Source organism: Amblyraja radiata, chromosome 2 (assembly GCF_010909765.2).
Source record: "Amblyraja radiata isolate CabotCenter1 chromosome 2, sAmbRad1.1.pri, whole genome shotgun sequence".
NCBI lineage: Eukaryota > Metazoa > Chordata > Chondrichthyes > Rajiformes > Rajidae > Amblyraja > Amblyraja radiata.
Window position 1 is genome coordinate 32161749 of NC_045957.1, and position 16316 is coordinate 32178064.

At 42.8% G+C, this 16316-nt stretch overlaps 1 protein-coding gene across 2 annotated transcripts in view; it reads right to left on the reverse strand.

Moving 5' to 3' along the window:
- Positions 1 to 7364: 7364 nt before the first annotated feature.
- The window catches only part of ptprn2 (protein tyrosine phosphatase receptor type N2), a 761696-nt gene continuing 752744 nt past the window's right edge, over positions 7365 to 16316 (reverse strand). For both annotated transcript variants that reach the window (XM_033044535.1, XM_033044525.1), the window contains 2 exons: positions 12412 to 12485; positions 7365 to 8215 (listed from right to left, as the gene is read on the reverse strand). In XM_033044535.1, the coding sequence (XP_032900426.1) occupies positions 8144 to 8215; positions 12412 to 12485 (146 nt within the window). In that variant the 3' untranslated portion in view covers positions 7365 to 8143. The remainder of the gene's footprint in view (positions 8216 to 12411; positions 12486 to 16316) is intronic.

The window sequence follows — 16316 nt, forward strand, 5'->3', positions numbered from 1 at the left end:
GGCAGATACGATAGTGGCATTTAAGAAATTATCGGATCGGCACATAGATATACAGGGAAGGGAGGGATTTGCATCATATGCAGGCAAAGGAGATTAGTTTAACTCACCGTCATATTTGGTGTGCATATTGTGCACTGAAGGGGTTGTTCCTGTGCTGTAAGGTTCTATGTTCTATATATTAGCAGTTTGTTGATTTTTTTTAGTTTAGTTTAGAGATACTGCATGGAAACAGGCCCTTCGGCCCACCGAGTCTGTGCCGACCAGCGACCCCCGCACACTAACACTATCCTACACACACTGGGGACAATTTACATTTATACAAAGCCAATTAGCCTACAAACCTGTACGTCTTTGGAGTGTGGGAGGAAACCAGAGCTCCCAGAGAAGACCCACGCAGGCCACCGGGGAAAGGTACAAACTCCGTATAGGGAGCACCTGTAGTCAGGATCGAGCCTGGATTTTTGGTGCTGTAAGGCAACAACTCTACCGCTGCGCTGTGCCATCCAAGGAAGTGTACAATGTGTAAGGAAAGGCAGAGACAAACCATTTGTGGGAGATTGAGCTATGATTCCTCCTAGAAAAGAAGGATCCCAGCTCATCAGGTCCAGGAAGAGGTTCAGTTCAATTCTCTCATTCTTTTCCTCGATTCCCTGCCTCCAAGTGACCATACAATTTTGTTTTGAAAGCCTTGACTCTTCCCAGCTCTCCCACAGAGAGTCAATCCCCACATTTCTGCTTTATGAAAGTGACTTTCATTTAAATCTCTCAATTTATATTATTTGCTTCAATTGCCTGGTAACTTATTGAATGTGTTTGTGACTTCACTGTCTCCTTTTATTTACTGCTAATTTTCAAAGCTTTTGTAACCTTTGTAGTCATTGCTTGAGTTCAGCTAATCAATTCCCTTCTGTTCTGACAGCCTCTGCTAGACATCACAACGTTCTTTCAGGGAGAACAAAGTTGATTTTACTTTCCTCTATAACAGTGGCTCTCGGAGTTCTGCTATCATCTTTAATGATTCAACCTCTCAAGACCAATTCTATCCAGCTTATGGTTTTGCAATACTGTATAAAGCAACAAAACAGTCATTGTCTTTTATCTAGTTGTCTACTGATACACACTGCTTAATTCATCAAATCCACAGCTTTTCACATTCAACACAATTTTGTGCATCCTCCCCCACTTCTATCACCCCTCAGTTACCTGACTAAGGAATTCTGCCCAGTCTTTGGAAACCTACTAAAGACTCAGTTATCTGCTATTTAGTTTAGTGTCAATTTTCATTTGTTGATACTTCGCATAATGTACAATGACATTAAAGACAGTCTATTAATGCAAGTTGTGGTTCTGGGCACTACCTCGACTCAGAATTGTATTAAAATGCTTTCCGACAATGTATGTCAATAGCACCCTCAATGAGATTAGTATAATGTTGGAAACCCTCCAGCCAGTTAGTTAAGCATGGACTGCCCTTTCTAATCCTTGCCTGTCATCAAGCCAGGCTTTTCTATGTTTATATCCACTGGATACTTCTACAGATGCACCACAGAAAGCATTTTATCAGGATGCATCACAGCATGGTTTGGGAACAGTTCCATCCAAGACGGCAAGAAATTGCAGAGAGTTGTGGACACAGCCCAAACCATTTTGGACTTAACATTCTTGCATTAAGTCTGAAGAAGGGTCTCGACCCGAAACGTCACCCACTCCTTCACTCCAGAGATGCTGCCTGTCCCGCTGAATTACTCCAGCATATTGTGTCTATCTCTGCTGTTCCTTCCTACACATTATACCCTTTATCCTGTTTCTGTACATGGTGGACGGCTTGATTGTAATCATAAAAGTATTTTCGCTGACTGAAGAGCACGCAAGAAAAAAACTTAGTACATGTGACAATAATAAACTAAACTAAACTGATAAATTTCCCCTCAGCGATTTTAAGTTGGCCCTTCGGCTGATTAAGTAACATTTTTTGCAAGTAAAATTCCCCTGCAGTAAAAGTTGAAGTGGTGCCAGTCTCCGTTCCAGTTTCCACCACTTCACAAACAATTCTTCATTTCAGGTATTTTTTTTTAAGAGGTAGCACAAAATATTCTGTATATTTTATTGTTATATGTACAAGTAAATAGTTATAAATTAAAACGAAGTAGGTGAAGCAGCAGCTGCTGAATGACCCAGCATTACTGGGTAGATCCAGACATCACGATGGTCACAAAGGTGTTCCAGGGTGATGTTAGGTTTCCCTGAACAGAGGCCAGTAGGTAATATTGTTGAAATACTGCCAAGTCTCAAACTGCCCACCCCATGAAAATGATGAAAATCCAATCTGATGTTCTAAACCGTGCCAAACTGAAGATGTATTTATGTTCTATCTTTTGAAGCTCTTGCAGAATTTGCTGAATATGCTCACAAAATGTTTGAATTAGTTTAGTTTAGTTTAAAGATACAGCATGGAAACAGGCTGCCTGGCCCACCGAGTCCACGCCGACCTGTACTCCAATTTTATGTTATCCCACCTTTGCATCCGATACACTAGGGATACAATAGACAGAAGCCGAGTAACCTACAAACATGCAGGTCTTTGGAATGTGGGAGGAAACCGGAGGACCCGGAGAAAATCCTTGCACAAGGAGAATGTACAAACTCCGTACAGGCAGCACACGCGGTCAGGATTGAAACCGGGCTCCGGCGCTGTAGGCAGCAACTCTACTGTTGCACCATTGTGCCACCATTAAAAAATTATGGAAATCCTATCCGATGATCAAAACTGTGCAAAATTGATGATTGTATCTGTGTACTTCAGGAAATAATTGAATTACTTTTATTTAGAAAATAATATCAAAGATTTAACATCCTTCTTTGGTTCAGTTCGGTGTTTATCATTAAAATATTTTGTGTCTAATATTTGGTCCCATTGGAAATGGGTTTGACATTATGTATAGTGGATGGATGATCTGATAAAGACATCATAGGTCAACAGCAGAAAATAATTACTGCTTCTTTTTCATCCCAGTGTGAATGAAGAATGCACTCAAAATATAATTGAAATGCTCATGGATGCCTGGCCATGATACATGAGTAATTCTTAGGAAAAATAACAAGTCTATCATTTTACGACAATGTTGCCAGGACTCGAGGGTCTGAGCTACAGGGAGAGGTTGTGCAGGCTGAGATTCTATTCCTTGGAGCGCAGGAAGATGAAGGGTGATCTAATAGAGGTGTCTAATATTATGAGAGGAATCGATCGGGTGGACGCACAAAGTCTCTTGCCCAGAGTAGGGGAATTGAGAACCAGAGGACATAGGTTTAAGAAGGAGGGAAAGATTTAAAAGGAATTTGAGGGGTACCTTTTTCATACAAAGGGTGGTGGGTTATATGGAACCAGCTGCCAAAGGAGGTAGTTGAGGCAGGCAATATTGCAATGTTTAAGAAACATTTAGACAGGTACATGGATAGGATAGGTTTAGAGGGATATTGGCCAAACACAGGCAGGAGGGACTAGTGTAGATGGGACATGTTGGTCAGTGTGGGCAAGTTGGGTTGAAGGCCTGTTTCCATGCTGTATGACTCTGACTCAATGACTCTAAGCTGGTTGTACAACAGCATGTGGAACTGGAAAGCACTGAAAATGACCCAGCTGCACCCATGGCTAATTGTCGATAGCTGACACTGACCGCGAATTCGGACTTTATCGAGCAAATAAAATTGGTTCTATTTTATGAAATAAAGCAGATCATTTATTGAATAAAAGGAAAGATCAATAAGAAGCGAGCATTAGGCTATTCAACACAAAATGAACCAACAAGTGAGTCTGAAAGAAATGCTGTCTTCATGAAGCCAAAAGAATTAAAATAGATTTGTATATGTGATGTCTTATATAACTAGGACTATTTACAGACAAAGACTATATATTCTGTTTCAACATCAAATCTGCAACAGACTGTAGTAGATCTCAGAATTGAATAAAGTAAAACACTTAGTATTTCTAACCACATGTCCACGATTGAAACTCGATCTGAAGTGGGAAACTCCTCAAATGGATGGGTTGAGGTCATGTCATCTTGAGTGGGACGGGACAGAGCCTGGGAGGCAAGAATGTATGCATTTGGGTTGAATTTTGCTTTGTTTATCTTCGGCACAATGTGGCAGCCGTTTCCGTACATGGCTGAAGATTAAAGGCCTGTCATGGTGCCTCCACAATAAGCAGCCTTGGGCCACATTGGTATAAAGCGGGTGCAAAGAGATTGCTCGCTCTGCATTAATTGGTCAGTGTACACGGACTCACAACTGTGCTCTCAGTACTACACCAGTGCGATGTGCCATACTCAGGGGCAAGTGCATAGGTTGAAGTGGGCAGGGGGGTGGGGCAGGGTAGGAATGAGCCCAAAACTCTCCTTACAAAATGTACGATGTGATGTTTTGGGTGTGTATGCAGGCGTTCACTCGACACCAGCTGGAATGCATGGAAACACAGGGAACTGCAGATGCTGGAATCTTGAGCAAAACACAAAGTACTGGAATATCTCAGCAGTCAGGCAGCATCTGTGACGGGAATGAACAGACAATGTTTTGGGTCGGGACCCTTCTTCAGTCTGAGGAAGGGTCCCGACCCATAATGTTGTCTCTCCATTCCCTCCACAGCAGCTGCCTGACCCGCTGGCATCGATCATTTTGTGTTTCACCTATAACGCAGGCGTGGGAACTCTCCAAAATTCTGCAGATTTAATATCCTGCACCTTCACTTTAATACCCTTGATCTCTTTGACTGCTGTGTTGCACCCAGCACATGTCCTACCATGATCACTTCTTTGCGATGGACTTCTGACCATCAGGACTAAGTGGTGCTGGCCTTAGGACTCATGAGTCAGCATAAGACTCGCTCATGAATCTATGTTGGATTTAAACTCACAGCTTGTATCAGGAGTAGTGTTTAGTTTAGTTTAGTTTAGAGATACAATGTGGAAACAGGTTATTTGGCCCACTGTGTCCATGCTGACCAGCGATCACCCATACACAAGTTCTATCCTATGCACTAGGGACAATTTACAGAAGCCAATCAACCTACAAACCTGCACATCTTTGGATTGTGTGCGGAAACCGGAGCACCCAGAGAAAACCCACTCAGTGACAGGGAGAGCGTGCAGACTCCACACAGACAGGACCTGTAGTCAGGATCAAACCTGGGTCTCTGGCAGTGTGAGGTAGCTACACTACCCCTGCGCCACTGTGCCGTCCTGCTGTAACAAATACTTCTCCCAATGAAGATGCCAGCCACACAAGAGAGATATATCTCACTTATTGCAACCAAAGAAGAATTGAATACTATTAGTTGAGCAAAGACTGCAGGGATCCTGAGGTTCCATTGACATTAAGCTCAGACAAGCACACTCACTTTTTCACTGTGTCTATGAAAGCCAGATTGAAAGAAAGCTACGCTTTCCCGCAGACTTAACCACCCCCCTCACTCCGCTGACCATGTTCATTTGTTTGCGAAATGTCAGGGATTTATTCTGAGTTCGAAAAGTACCATTATTATATTGTCCCCTCCATTCTGCAGTTAACACAGCAGCAAAGGAGATGAAGTGCTGTAGTTCTGTTTGACACTGGATTAAGGGATGAATCACTGGACTCATGCCGTGCGCAGTTCTCAGCCTTATTTATTATCCTAGGCTGAAATGAGCAATTACACTCTCCCAATGAATATATCCTAGGCAGGATATTTCTGAGAACAGAGGAATCAAACATAAGCAAAGAATGAAATAATTCAAAACCAAGGTAATGCCACAAATTCACTCACTGCTTGCCTTTGGCTAACTATAAGTCCAAAATCATATTTGGATTAATATTTTTTGCTTATGTGACCAGCAGTGACTGTAGTTTGTCTGCCTAAATCAGACATTGAAAAATTCACAGGAGGATTCCAACATAAAGGATTGGGAGCATGGTTACAATAGAGGGTGAGGGGGGCTCATTGAAACTTACCGAATATTGAAAGGGCTGGATCGAATTGATGTGGAGATGATGTTTCTACTCGTGAGAAAGACTATGCCAGAGGTCTGCCTCAGCAATTAAGGACGTTCCTTTAAGGAGGAGATAATGAGGATTTCTTCAGTCAGAGTGTGGTGAATCTGTGGAATTCTTTGCCACAGAAGGTTTTGGAGGCCAAGTCAATGGATATTTTTAAGGCGGAGATAGATAGAATCTTGATTAATAGGGGTGTCAGGATTAATGGGGAGAAGACAGGAGAATGGGGTTAGGAAGGAGTGATAGATCAACCATGATTGGATGGCAGAGTAGACTTGATGGGCCGAATGGCCTAACTCTGCTATCACTTATGAACTTATGAACTACAATGGCACGGAATCACTACAGAGTGAATCTATGATCTCGGGCATGGGGGAGTCTTGGAAGGTGGTAGGACTAAAGACCAGGTTTGGCAGCATCCCTGGAGAACATGGATCTGTGATAGATGATGTCTTGACCCAAAGCGTCACCTATCCTTGTTCTCTGGATATACTACCTGACCTGCTGAGTTACTCAAGCGCTTTGTGTCCTTTTGTTTGGCAAGGTATCTCTCTAAGGAAAGGAGAACCTCCACATATAACCAATTGTAGAATCTCCTTAAATTATCCAACTCTGTTATCAACTTCCTTGCTAAACAGTATCCTTTCAAGTATTCCAAAGATCATATTTTGTGTGTTAAGGCAACATCTCAGGAGAAAAGGAATAGGTGATGTTTTGGGTCGAGACCCTTCTTCAGGTCTGACCCGTTAAGTTGCTCCACCTTTTTGTGTCTATCTTTGGTTTAAACCAACATCTGCAGTTCCTTCCTACCCATCTTATTTTGTGTGTCAGAGCTGCATTTGAAATAATTACCAGTGGTCAACTCCCAGGATAGATAAGCATAGTTATGCAACAATGGACTTGTGTGAGTATTGTGTGCAGATTTGGTCTTCAAACTTGAGGAAGGACATTCTTGCTATTGAGGGAGTGCAGCGTAGGTTCACAAGGTTAATTCCCTGGATGGCGGGACTGTCATATGTTGATAGAATGGAGCGGCTGGGCTTGTACACTCTGGAATTTAGAAGGATGAGAGGGCATCTTATTGAAGCATATAAGATTATTAAGGGTTTGGACACACAAGAGTCAGGAAACATGTTCCCAATGTTGGGGGAGTCCAGAACCAGGGGCCATAGTTTAAGAATAAGGGGTAAGCCATTTAGAACAGAGATGAGAAAACACTTTTTCACAAAGAGAGTTGTGAGTGTGTGGAATTCTCTGCCTCAGAGGGCGGTGGAGGCTGGTTCTCTGGATACTTTCAGGAGAGAGTTAGATAGAGTTCTTAGGGATAGCGGAGTTAAGGGATATGGAGAGAAGGCAGGAACGTAGTACTGATTGATGATGATCAGCCATGATCACATTGAATGGCAGTGCTGGCTCGAAGGGCCGAATGGCCTATTCCTGCACCTATTGTCTATTGCCTACTAGACGGGACCACAGCTGAAAGTTGCACTCCTTTTGTGTGAGGTCAGATACTGTGGCACAATGGTGAGATTACTTCTTGCAGAGGTGGAATCACACGAGTATTATGAAATACCAATCAGATTCATCAACTGATTTAATACACTGTGAAAATAATACTGAGAAGCCTCGCCATATTTTGGTCTAACACTGAAATTAATAAAGAATTAACAGGTTCCTTTTGCAAAATACTTCAAATTTGCTAATGATTGGATGAGTGTAGATAATGTGTAGGCAGCAGGAATTAAAGTCAATTTGGCATCATGTTCAGCAAAGACATCGTGGGCCGAAGGGTCTGTTCCTATGTTGTACTATATTCTATGTTCTATGACTAAAATCTGTGTGATTCCAGATTATCTCCTTTGAGGGCTATTGTTTCTAGTTCTGTCCTGTCCCAAAAAAGCATATATACAAACACTTAGTTCCTCCTACTTTGAAACCGTTCAGAGATTATTGTTTTGAGCTAAGAATTGCATCAAATACAGATGTTGAAGGGACACACTTTCTAAAGTTGTTAACGTAAAAAGTTACACAGCTAAGATCAGAGCACGTTTCTACAACAGTCATGGAGACCAGCAGGATTAAGGTGTTGGATCCAGGAGATGCGATCTCTGGTGGCTTCTCACTGCGGAAGGGCCTTCAGGATAGCGTTCACCTCCTCAGCTACCGACGTCAGCGCAAACTCAAACTGCTCCTGTAGAAAATAAACCCAACACAGTTAGAATAGATTGCTATCTTACTTACAGTAGTGCAACAGTAGTGCATGGGTAGAGTTGCTGCTTTACAGTGCCAGATACTATGGGTGCTGTCAGTATGGAATTTGCACGTTCTCCCTGTGACCATGTGGGTTATCCCCGGGTGCTTCGGTTTCCTCCCACACTCCGAAGACATAAAAGTTTACAGGTCAATATTGGTTTGGTTAAAATTGTAAATAGTGCTAGTGTACAGGGTGATCGGTGTCGGTGCGGACTCGGTGAGCCAAAGGGCCTATTCCCACACTGTGTCTCTAAAGTCTAAAGTAAACAGGAGCAGCATTTAGGAAACCATTTCCCTTATACATTATTCATATTATACATGCAAAAAGAAGTTGGGAGGTCATGTTACAATTATATAAGACATTGGTGAGGCCACATTTAGAGCATTGTGTTCAGTTTTTGGTCAGCATGTTACAGCACATATGTTGTCAAACTTGAATGGATGCAGAAAAGATTTACCAGAAATGTTGTCAGGACTCGAGGGGCTAACCTACAGGGAGATGATGAGCAGGCTAGGGCTTTATTCCTTGGAGCTCAGGAGGATGAGAGGTGATCTTATTTATACAGGTGTATTAAAAAATGAGTGAAGTCAATTGGGTAAGTGCACAGAGTCTTTTGCCCATAGTAGGGGAATCGAGAACCAGAGGACATAGGTTTAAGGTGAAGGAGGAAAGATTTAATGGGAACCTGAGGGATAACCTTTTACACAATGGGTGGTGGGTGTATGGAACAAGCTGCCAGAGGAGATAGTTGAGACATGTGCTATTGCAACGTTTAAGAAACATTTGGACAGGTTCCCAGATAGGGCAGGTTTAGAGGGATATGGGCCAAAAGCAGGTAGATGGGACTAGTGTAGACGGGGCATGGTGGTCGGCGTGATACAACCAAACAGCATTCATTTCCCCTCTCCAGAAAGCCTGCCATGCCATTTCAGGGCCACTTATGTGGACAGCTCGATTGTAATCATGTATAGTCTTTCCGCTATTTGGATAGCTCACAACATTAAAGCTTTTCAATGTACCGTGACATCACACTGAAAAAAAATAAGTTGCTTTTATTTATGTTTGCCCAAACCAGTTATGGACAACAACATTCTTTAAAGGACTTGAGCAACTCAGATGTGTTCTTTATGATAATCAAATAGTTTTATAATTTTCTCAATTCCAAACTTTATTTGGTGTAGATTGGATTTAAATCCATTTTTGGATTCCAACTCATGTTTCTGGATTATCAGTCCAATACTGTATTCCCAACATTTTGACAAGTGCTCTTTGAATTTTCAACCAAAGACTTATTAAAGTTCCACAGAGACCGATGCTGTTGACATTTGTTATGCTTCCAGTTTTTACATGTTCTCTCCTCAGCTCAAACCCTCCGGACCCAGTAATATCCTTTTTGTGCAAACTTTCCAGTTTAAAGACATCCTTCCAAAAGGCAATTAAGGAAGGGCAAACATTGTTAGTGATGCCTTGATTCTGAAGAAAAACCCCCCAACTCAGGCCTGGTACATGCATAGGAAAGGTTTAGTGGAATATGGGCCAAATGTGGGCAGGTGGAACTAGTGTGGAAGGGGCATCTTGGTTGGCTTAGGCAGGTTGGGCTGAAGGGCCTGTTTCTTTGCTGTATGACTATGATTCTATAATTCAGACTGGCCACTCAGTGTCATAGATAGAGTCATACAGCGTGGAAACTGACCCTTCGGCCCAAATTGACTACGCAAACCAATCTACACTAGTCCTACCTGCCCTACTTGGCCCATAACCCTCTAAACCATCTAAATCTTATCCATGTACCCATCCAAGTGTTTCTTAATTGTTATGATAGTACCTACCTCAACTACCTCCCCCGCCAGCTCGTTTCATATGCACACAACCCTTTGTGTAAAAAAGTAATTCCTCGGGTTTCTATTAAATCTTTCCCCCCTCACCTTAAACCTATGTCCTCTGATTCTCAATTCCCCTACTCTGGGCAAAAAGACTTTGTGCGTTTACCTGATCTGTTCACAGTGTATTATAATGGTGACTATACATAGTGAATGGTGGCAATGGCAAGATGCTCGAATCCAACCCAGTCATCACGGTAATAACCACTGCAGACTGTGGGAATTGGGGCTGATTTCCCACCTATTAAAGCTTACCCAAACTAATTTGAGTTATGGGGATGACTCATTTCCCCTTATGCTGTATGTGATTTTATTTCAAACACTTGAAATAAAATCAAACGGCGTAGAGATGGGATGTGCACTCAGTAGGAAGGAAGTCCGTTTTTAGAGAGAATAGTTCCAATAAAGGCTGATCTCCTCTGCCTCTTCTCAGCTCTCCATAGATCTACTGTGCATATCGAATGCATCTCATTTCCCATTTCCCCTTTGATAGAACCTGCGATAATGTTCTAATCGGTTGACTTGCTGCTGAAACATTACCAAAATTGCGTTTAGCTATTAAATGCAAAGAAGCTTTTTGTTGAAATAAGTACGCCCCTTTGACAGAACTAATCTAGTCAATGGTCATAAGTGGGGTTGATAGTAAATGAAACTGGTACCAACTCTCTACTTCTACTTTAGTTTTGTTTAGAGATACAGCACAGAAACAGGCCCTTCGGCCCACTGAGTTCGCGCTGACTAGCGATCCTACACACTAACACTATCCGACACACACACTGGGGACAATTTACACATTTTTCAGAGGCCAATTAACCTACAAACCTGTACGTCTTTAGAGTGTGTGGAGGAAAGGAGAGCATCCAGAATACCCATGCAGTCACAGGGGGAACGTACAAACGCCGTACAGCAGCACCCGTGGTCGGGATTGAACCCGGGTCTCTGGCGCTGTAAGACAGCAACTCTACCGCTGCACCACTGTTTTTTTTTAAACAGGACTCACCATAATTGACATTTCAAACCTGACTTGCAATCCACATTTACAAATGAGTTCCAGGCCCTTTTAAGTCTTCATTTGTATTCAGTGATGTGAATGCATGGCTTGTTTAGATCCATCAAAAAACAAACCCAGAACTCTCCCCAGAGAACCTCCTGCTGGTCTGTAATTAGATATTTATAATTCACCACGCGTCTGAATAAATAAATTAGAGCGTGCAAGGAGGCATGTTGTTGCCTAGCAGCAGTTTGGAGCAAGCTTCCGCCATGAATAGGATTCTTCTACCCAGGTACATGACTCAGAGCAGCAACTTGATTTGGTCCTTTTGGATACGCAAGAGATAGTGAGGGGTAAGCTTATATCAAACCTGTCTCAAAAGACACTATGACATTGAGCAAATGTTATCATTTGCAGAATGAATAAATGATTAAGATTTCATCTCCAACCCCCCTTTTTTTTTAGTTTAGTGATACAGTGCAGAATCAAGCCATTCGGCCCATCGAATCTGCACCGACCAGCGATCCCCGTGCACTAACACAGCAGGGACAATTTACAATTTTTACCGCAGCTAATTAACCTACAAACCTGTACGTCTTCGAGAAAACTGGAGCACCCGGAGAAAAGGCAGATGATCACGGGTGAATGAACAAACTCCATACAGACGGCACCTATGGTCAGGATGGAACCCGGGTCTCTGGCGCTGGGAGGCAGCAACTCTACCGCTGCACCACCCACTGTAGCGCTCTCTTTCTAATACTCACTGATTTGCTATACAATTTCCAACTTTATTCAGGGTCACAGGTTATTTAATACCTGCCTGGTTTAATACCTGCCTGGTTGGGACCTTACTTCGGACTGAAAGTAGAGGGGGGGGGGGGGGGGGGGGTTACTGGAGACAGCAAAATGCCAGAACAAATCAGGGCCGGCAACAGATGACCAAGGGAAGGTGGAGCCCATGTGGCCATTGTTAGCTGGGAAAGAGGTGATAACAAAGGGATACAGGGATGTGAACAGTGGAACTAGTAGGATGGCAAGTAGAACTTGGGTGTGGGAGGGGGGTGGTGGAGAGGGGTGGTCGAGGAGGGTGGGGGAGGGGGATGGGGAGGGAATGCAGGTGTTGCTTCAAATTAGAGAAATCGACGTTTCGCTACGCTGACTAACCTGCTGGGTAACTGCAGCAGGTTAGAGACTATTGAGTGTAGTCTCGTCTCATGAATTAACTCTTCCATGGAAGTCACTCGAAATTCAATTTAGCTTACCTTAGTCTGTACCATCATGGGTCTCTGATCTCGCAGATGTTCCAGTGTAGCAGCTATATCAATCTCCTTAGCACCTGTAACAAGCCAGAAATTGAAGTGATTGTAAAGTGTGCCATCATATCTGTAAAGCCTGTGCACCTTCACTGGTTCATAAGTCATATGAGCAGAATTAGGCCAATCGGCCCACCTTGTCTACTCCGTCATTCAATCACGGCTCATCTATCTTTTCCTCTCAACCCCGTTCTCCTGCCTTATCCCCATATGCTCTGACACCCTTAATAGAGTCCACTCTGCTCCCCCTCAATGCCATCCGCACCACACAACTCACACTCAAACTTAAGATTTTATTTTCTCCCTTAAAAGCGAGGCAGAGGAGAATAACTGGGCACAGATGTAGCGGGCTGAATGGCCTGTTTCTGTGCTGTACTCCTCTGTGTTCTATACGTACGTTTAAAAACATTTAAAATCTCTGACCAATTATTTGCGTCGAATAGCATTATCATTAGGATTTCAGTAATTGGCTCTGAAACAGTTGCATCATGTCCTTTCAGATAGGGCTGAAGGGTTCCAGAACCAGAGATCACAACCTCGATATACGGAGCATGTTATTTAGACCCAAGATAAAGATACATTTCTTCATCCATAGAGTGATGAATCTATGGAATTCTTCAGCACGGAAGGTATTTGAGGCCAAGACATTAAATATATTCAAGAAAGAGGTGGATGGACTTCTTAATATTATTGGGCTGGTGAGTTATGGGGAGAAGGTGGGATGATCAGCTATGACCATGTAGAATGGAGGAAGAGGCCCAAAGGATCACAGTGCCAATTCGTGCTCCTATGTTCTATGCTACTTCCCAGGAATGGGCAGCAAATGCCAACTTTGCTGGATAAGTTAACTTTAGAGAATGATTTTAGATTTTCAAAATTCTGCCTAATCAAACAGCTGTACAACTTTCAAATTATTGATTGTTTGTCTTCTATAAAATGTATATTTGGATGTGTAAGTACAAGGCGTGGTTGGTAAGTTTGCAAATCACACCAACATAAGTAGTATTCTGGACAAGGAAGTTGGTTATCAAGGTTGCCCACCTGGATTTTGATCAGCTGGGTAAATGGGCTGAGGACTTTAATTCATATAGGTGTGAGGTATTACATTTTGAATAGTCAAAATCCTCTGCAGGATTTCCATTGTGAATGGTAGGGCCCTGTGGAGTATTGTAGAGCAGATGGATCTAAGAGCACAAGTATAATAGTTCCCTGAAAATGGCATCGCAGATAGCTGGGGTGATGAAGAAAGATTTTGGCACGTTATCGTGTAGAAGTTGGAAGTTTAAGGTGAGAGGGGACTGGTTTAATAGGAACCTGATGTGCAACCAGAATTGTGGCTATATGGAATGAGCTGGCAGAGGAAGTAGTTGTGGCAGGTAAAATAACAACATTTAAAGGATATTTGGACATGTACATGGATCGGAAAAGTTTAGAGAAATATGGGCCAAGCCTAGGTAACTGGGTTGTTTAAGAAGGAACTGCAGATGCGGGAAAATCGAAGGTACACAAAAATGCTGGAGAAACTCAGCGGGTGCAGCAGCATCTATGGAGCGAAGGAAATAGGCAACGTTTCGGGCCGAAACGTTGAAGGGTCTGAAGAAGGGTTTTGGCCCGAAATACTGGATCAGCAAAGAGCAATTACAGGAGGAACTCAGCAGATCGAACAGCATGTGTGGAGAGAAAGGAATCGTGGACGGTTTGGCCCGAGACCCTGCTCAGGACCACAGAGTGAACGCTGGGCAATGAGAAAGTAGCACGTGCAGAGAAGTTGGCTTGACCTGAAACAGCGATTGTCCAGTGCTTCGAAGGGGGCAGGTTTTCAGTGGAAAACCAAGTAAAATGTTAGGAACCCTAACAAATAGTTGCTGCTGAGTCCTTAATGCATATTCCATTATCGTGGCTCTGTAAACTGCGTCTCATCTATCACAAGAAACACTAATTTAGCAGTTCAACACCTTTACATTGGCAGTAATCAATCAATAATTATCAGTGTTACAGTAATCACCTTGTCAAATCCCTAAAGCTTCCTTCCCAACTCTTGTCCTTTCACCTTTCCATTCTAATCGTGGCCAAAATCACTTATTAATGAAATCCAGAATGGGAACCTCACCCAACATTTACCTAATTACTGCGGCTACCTCTTCTGTCATTTTCTTTTGTTTTAAAAAAAAAAGCTGCATTTTACATAAATATTCATTAAAAACACACTTCCTGCAAGGGCAGCATGTGTTCTGCAGGATGTGCAAATTCCTGGCATTGTGCAGTTAATTGCCCTTGTGTTGTTCCTGCTCAGCTTAATATGGCTCGAATTTAGTGTGACAGTAAAGAGGGTGTTAAGATTCCAAGGCCGCACACACTTTGAAAGAGATTCAGCCATGTGACTTGAATTGATGCACATGCATTAACGGCTTCAGGGTCATTATGCAAAGACAAAAGTGTGCCACTGACAACTGGGTTGAGCATTGAACAAATTATACTCTTGTTTGTCAATGTGGCAGTTGCCGCAGATACCCCAGCGCTGACTGTTTGCTCTGCGAGGAGCTGGATTTGTGACAGAAGAGGTCACACTCACCTGCTTCTGGGACAATCAGCAACCTCCATAATGTTTGGGACAAAGACCCAAACATTTATTTATTTGCCTCTGTACTCCACAATTTGAGATTTGTCATAGAAAAAAATCACATGTGGTTAAAGTGCACATTGTCAAATTTTAATAAAGGGCATTTTTATACATTTTGGTTTCACCATGTAGAAATTACAGCAGTGTTTATACATAGTCCCCCATTTCAGGGCACCATAATGTTTGGACACAGCAATATCATGTAAATGAAAGTAGTCATGTTTAGTATTTTGTTGCATATCCTTTGCTTGCAATGACTGCTTGAAGTCTGTGATTCATGGACATCACCAGTTGCTGGGTGTCTTCTCTGGTGATGCTCTGCCAGGCCTGCATTGCAGCCATCTTTAACATGCTTGTTTTGGGGGCTAGTCCCTTTCAGTTTTCTCTTCAGCATATAAAAGGCATGCTCAATTGGGTTCAGATCAGGTAATTGACTTGGCTACTCAAGAAATGACCATTTTTTAGCTTTGAAAAACTCCTTTGTTGCTTTAGCAGTATGTTTAGCAGACCAAATGGTGCCAGCACGATAATCTGGCCCTCAATACCAGCAAAACCAAGGAACTGATTGTGGACTTTGGAAGAGGTAGGATGAGGACCCACAGTCCCGTTTATATCAATGGGTCGATGGTGGAAAGGGTCAAGAGCTTCAAATTCCTGGGCGTGCACATCTCTGAAGATCTATCCTGGTCCGAGAACACTGATGCAATCATAAAGAAAGCACATCAGCGCCTCTATTTCCTGAGAAGATTAAGGAGAGTCGGTATGTCAAGGAGGACTCTCTCTAACTTCCACAGATGCACAGTAGAGAGCATGCTGACCGGTTGCATCGTGGCTTGGTTCGGCAACCCAAGTGCCCAGGTACTACAAAAAGTAGTAAACACTGCCCAGTCCATCACCGGCTCTGACCTTCCTTCCATCGAGGGGATCTATCGCAGTCGCTGCCTCAAAAAGGCTGGCAGCATCATCAAGGACCCACACCATCCTGGCCACACACTCATCTCCCCACTACCTTCAGGTAGAAGGTACAGGAGCCTGAAGACTGCAACGTCCAGGTTCAGAAACAGTTACTTCCCCACAGCCATCAGGCTATTGAACTCAACTCAAACAAAACTCTGAACATTAATAGCCCATTATCTGTTTATTTGCACTTTATCTGTTTTATTTATTCATGTGTATATATTTATATCATGGTATATGGACACTGATCTGTTCCGTATTCATGCCTTCTATAATT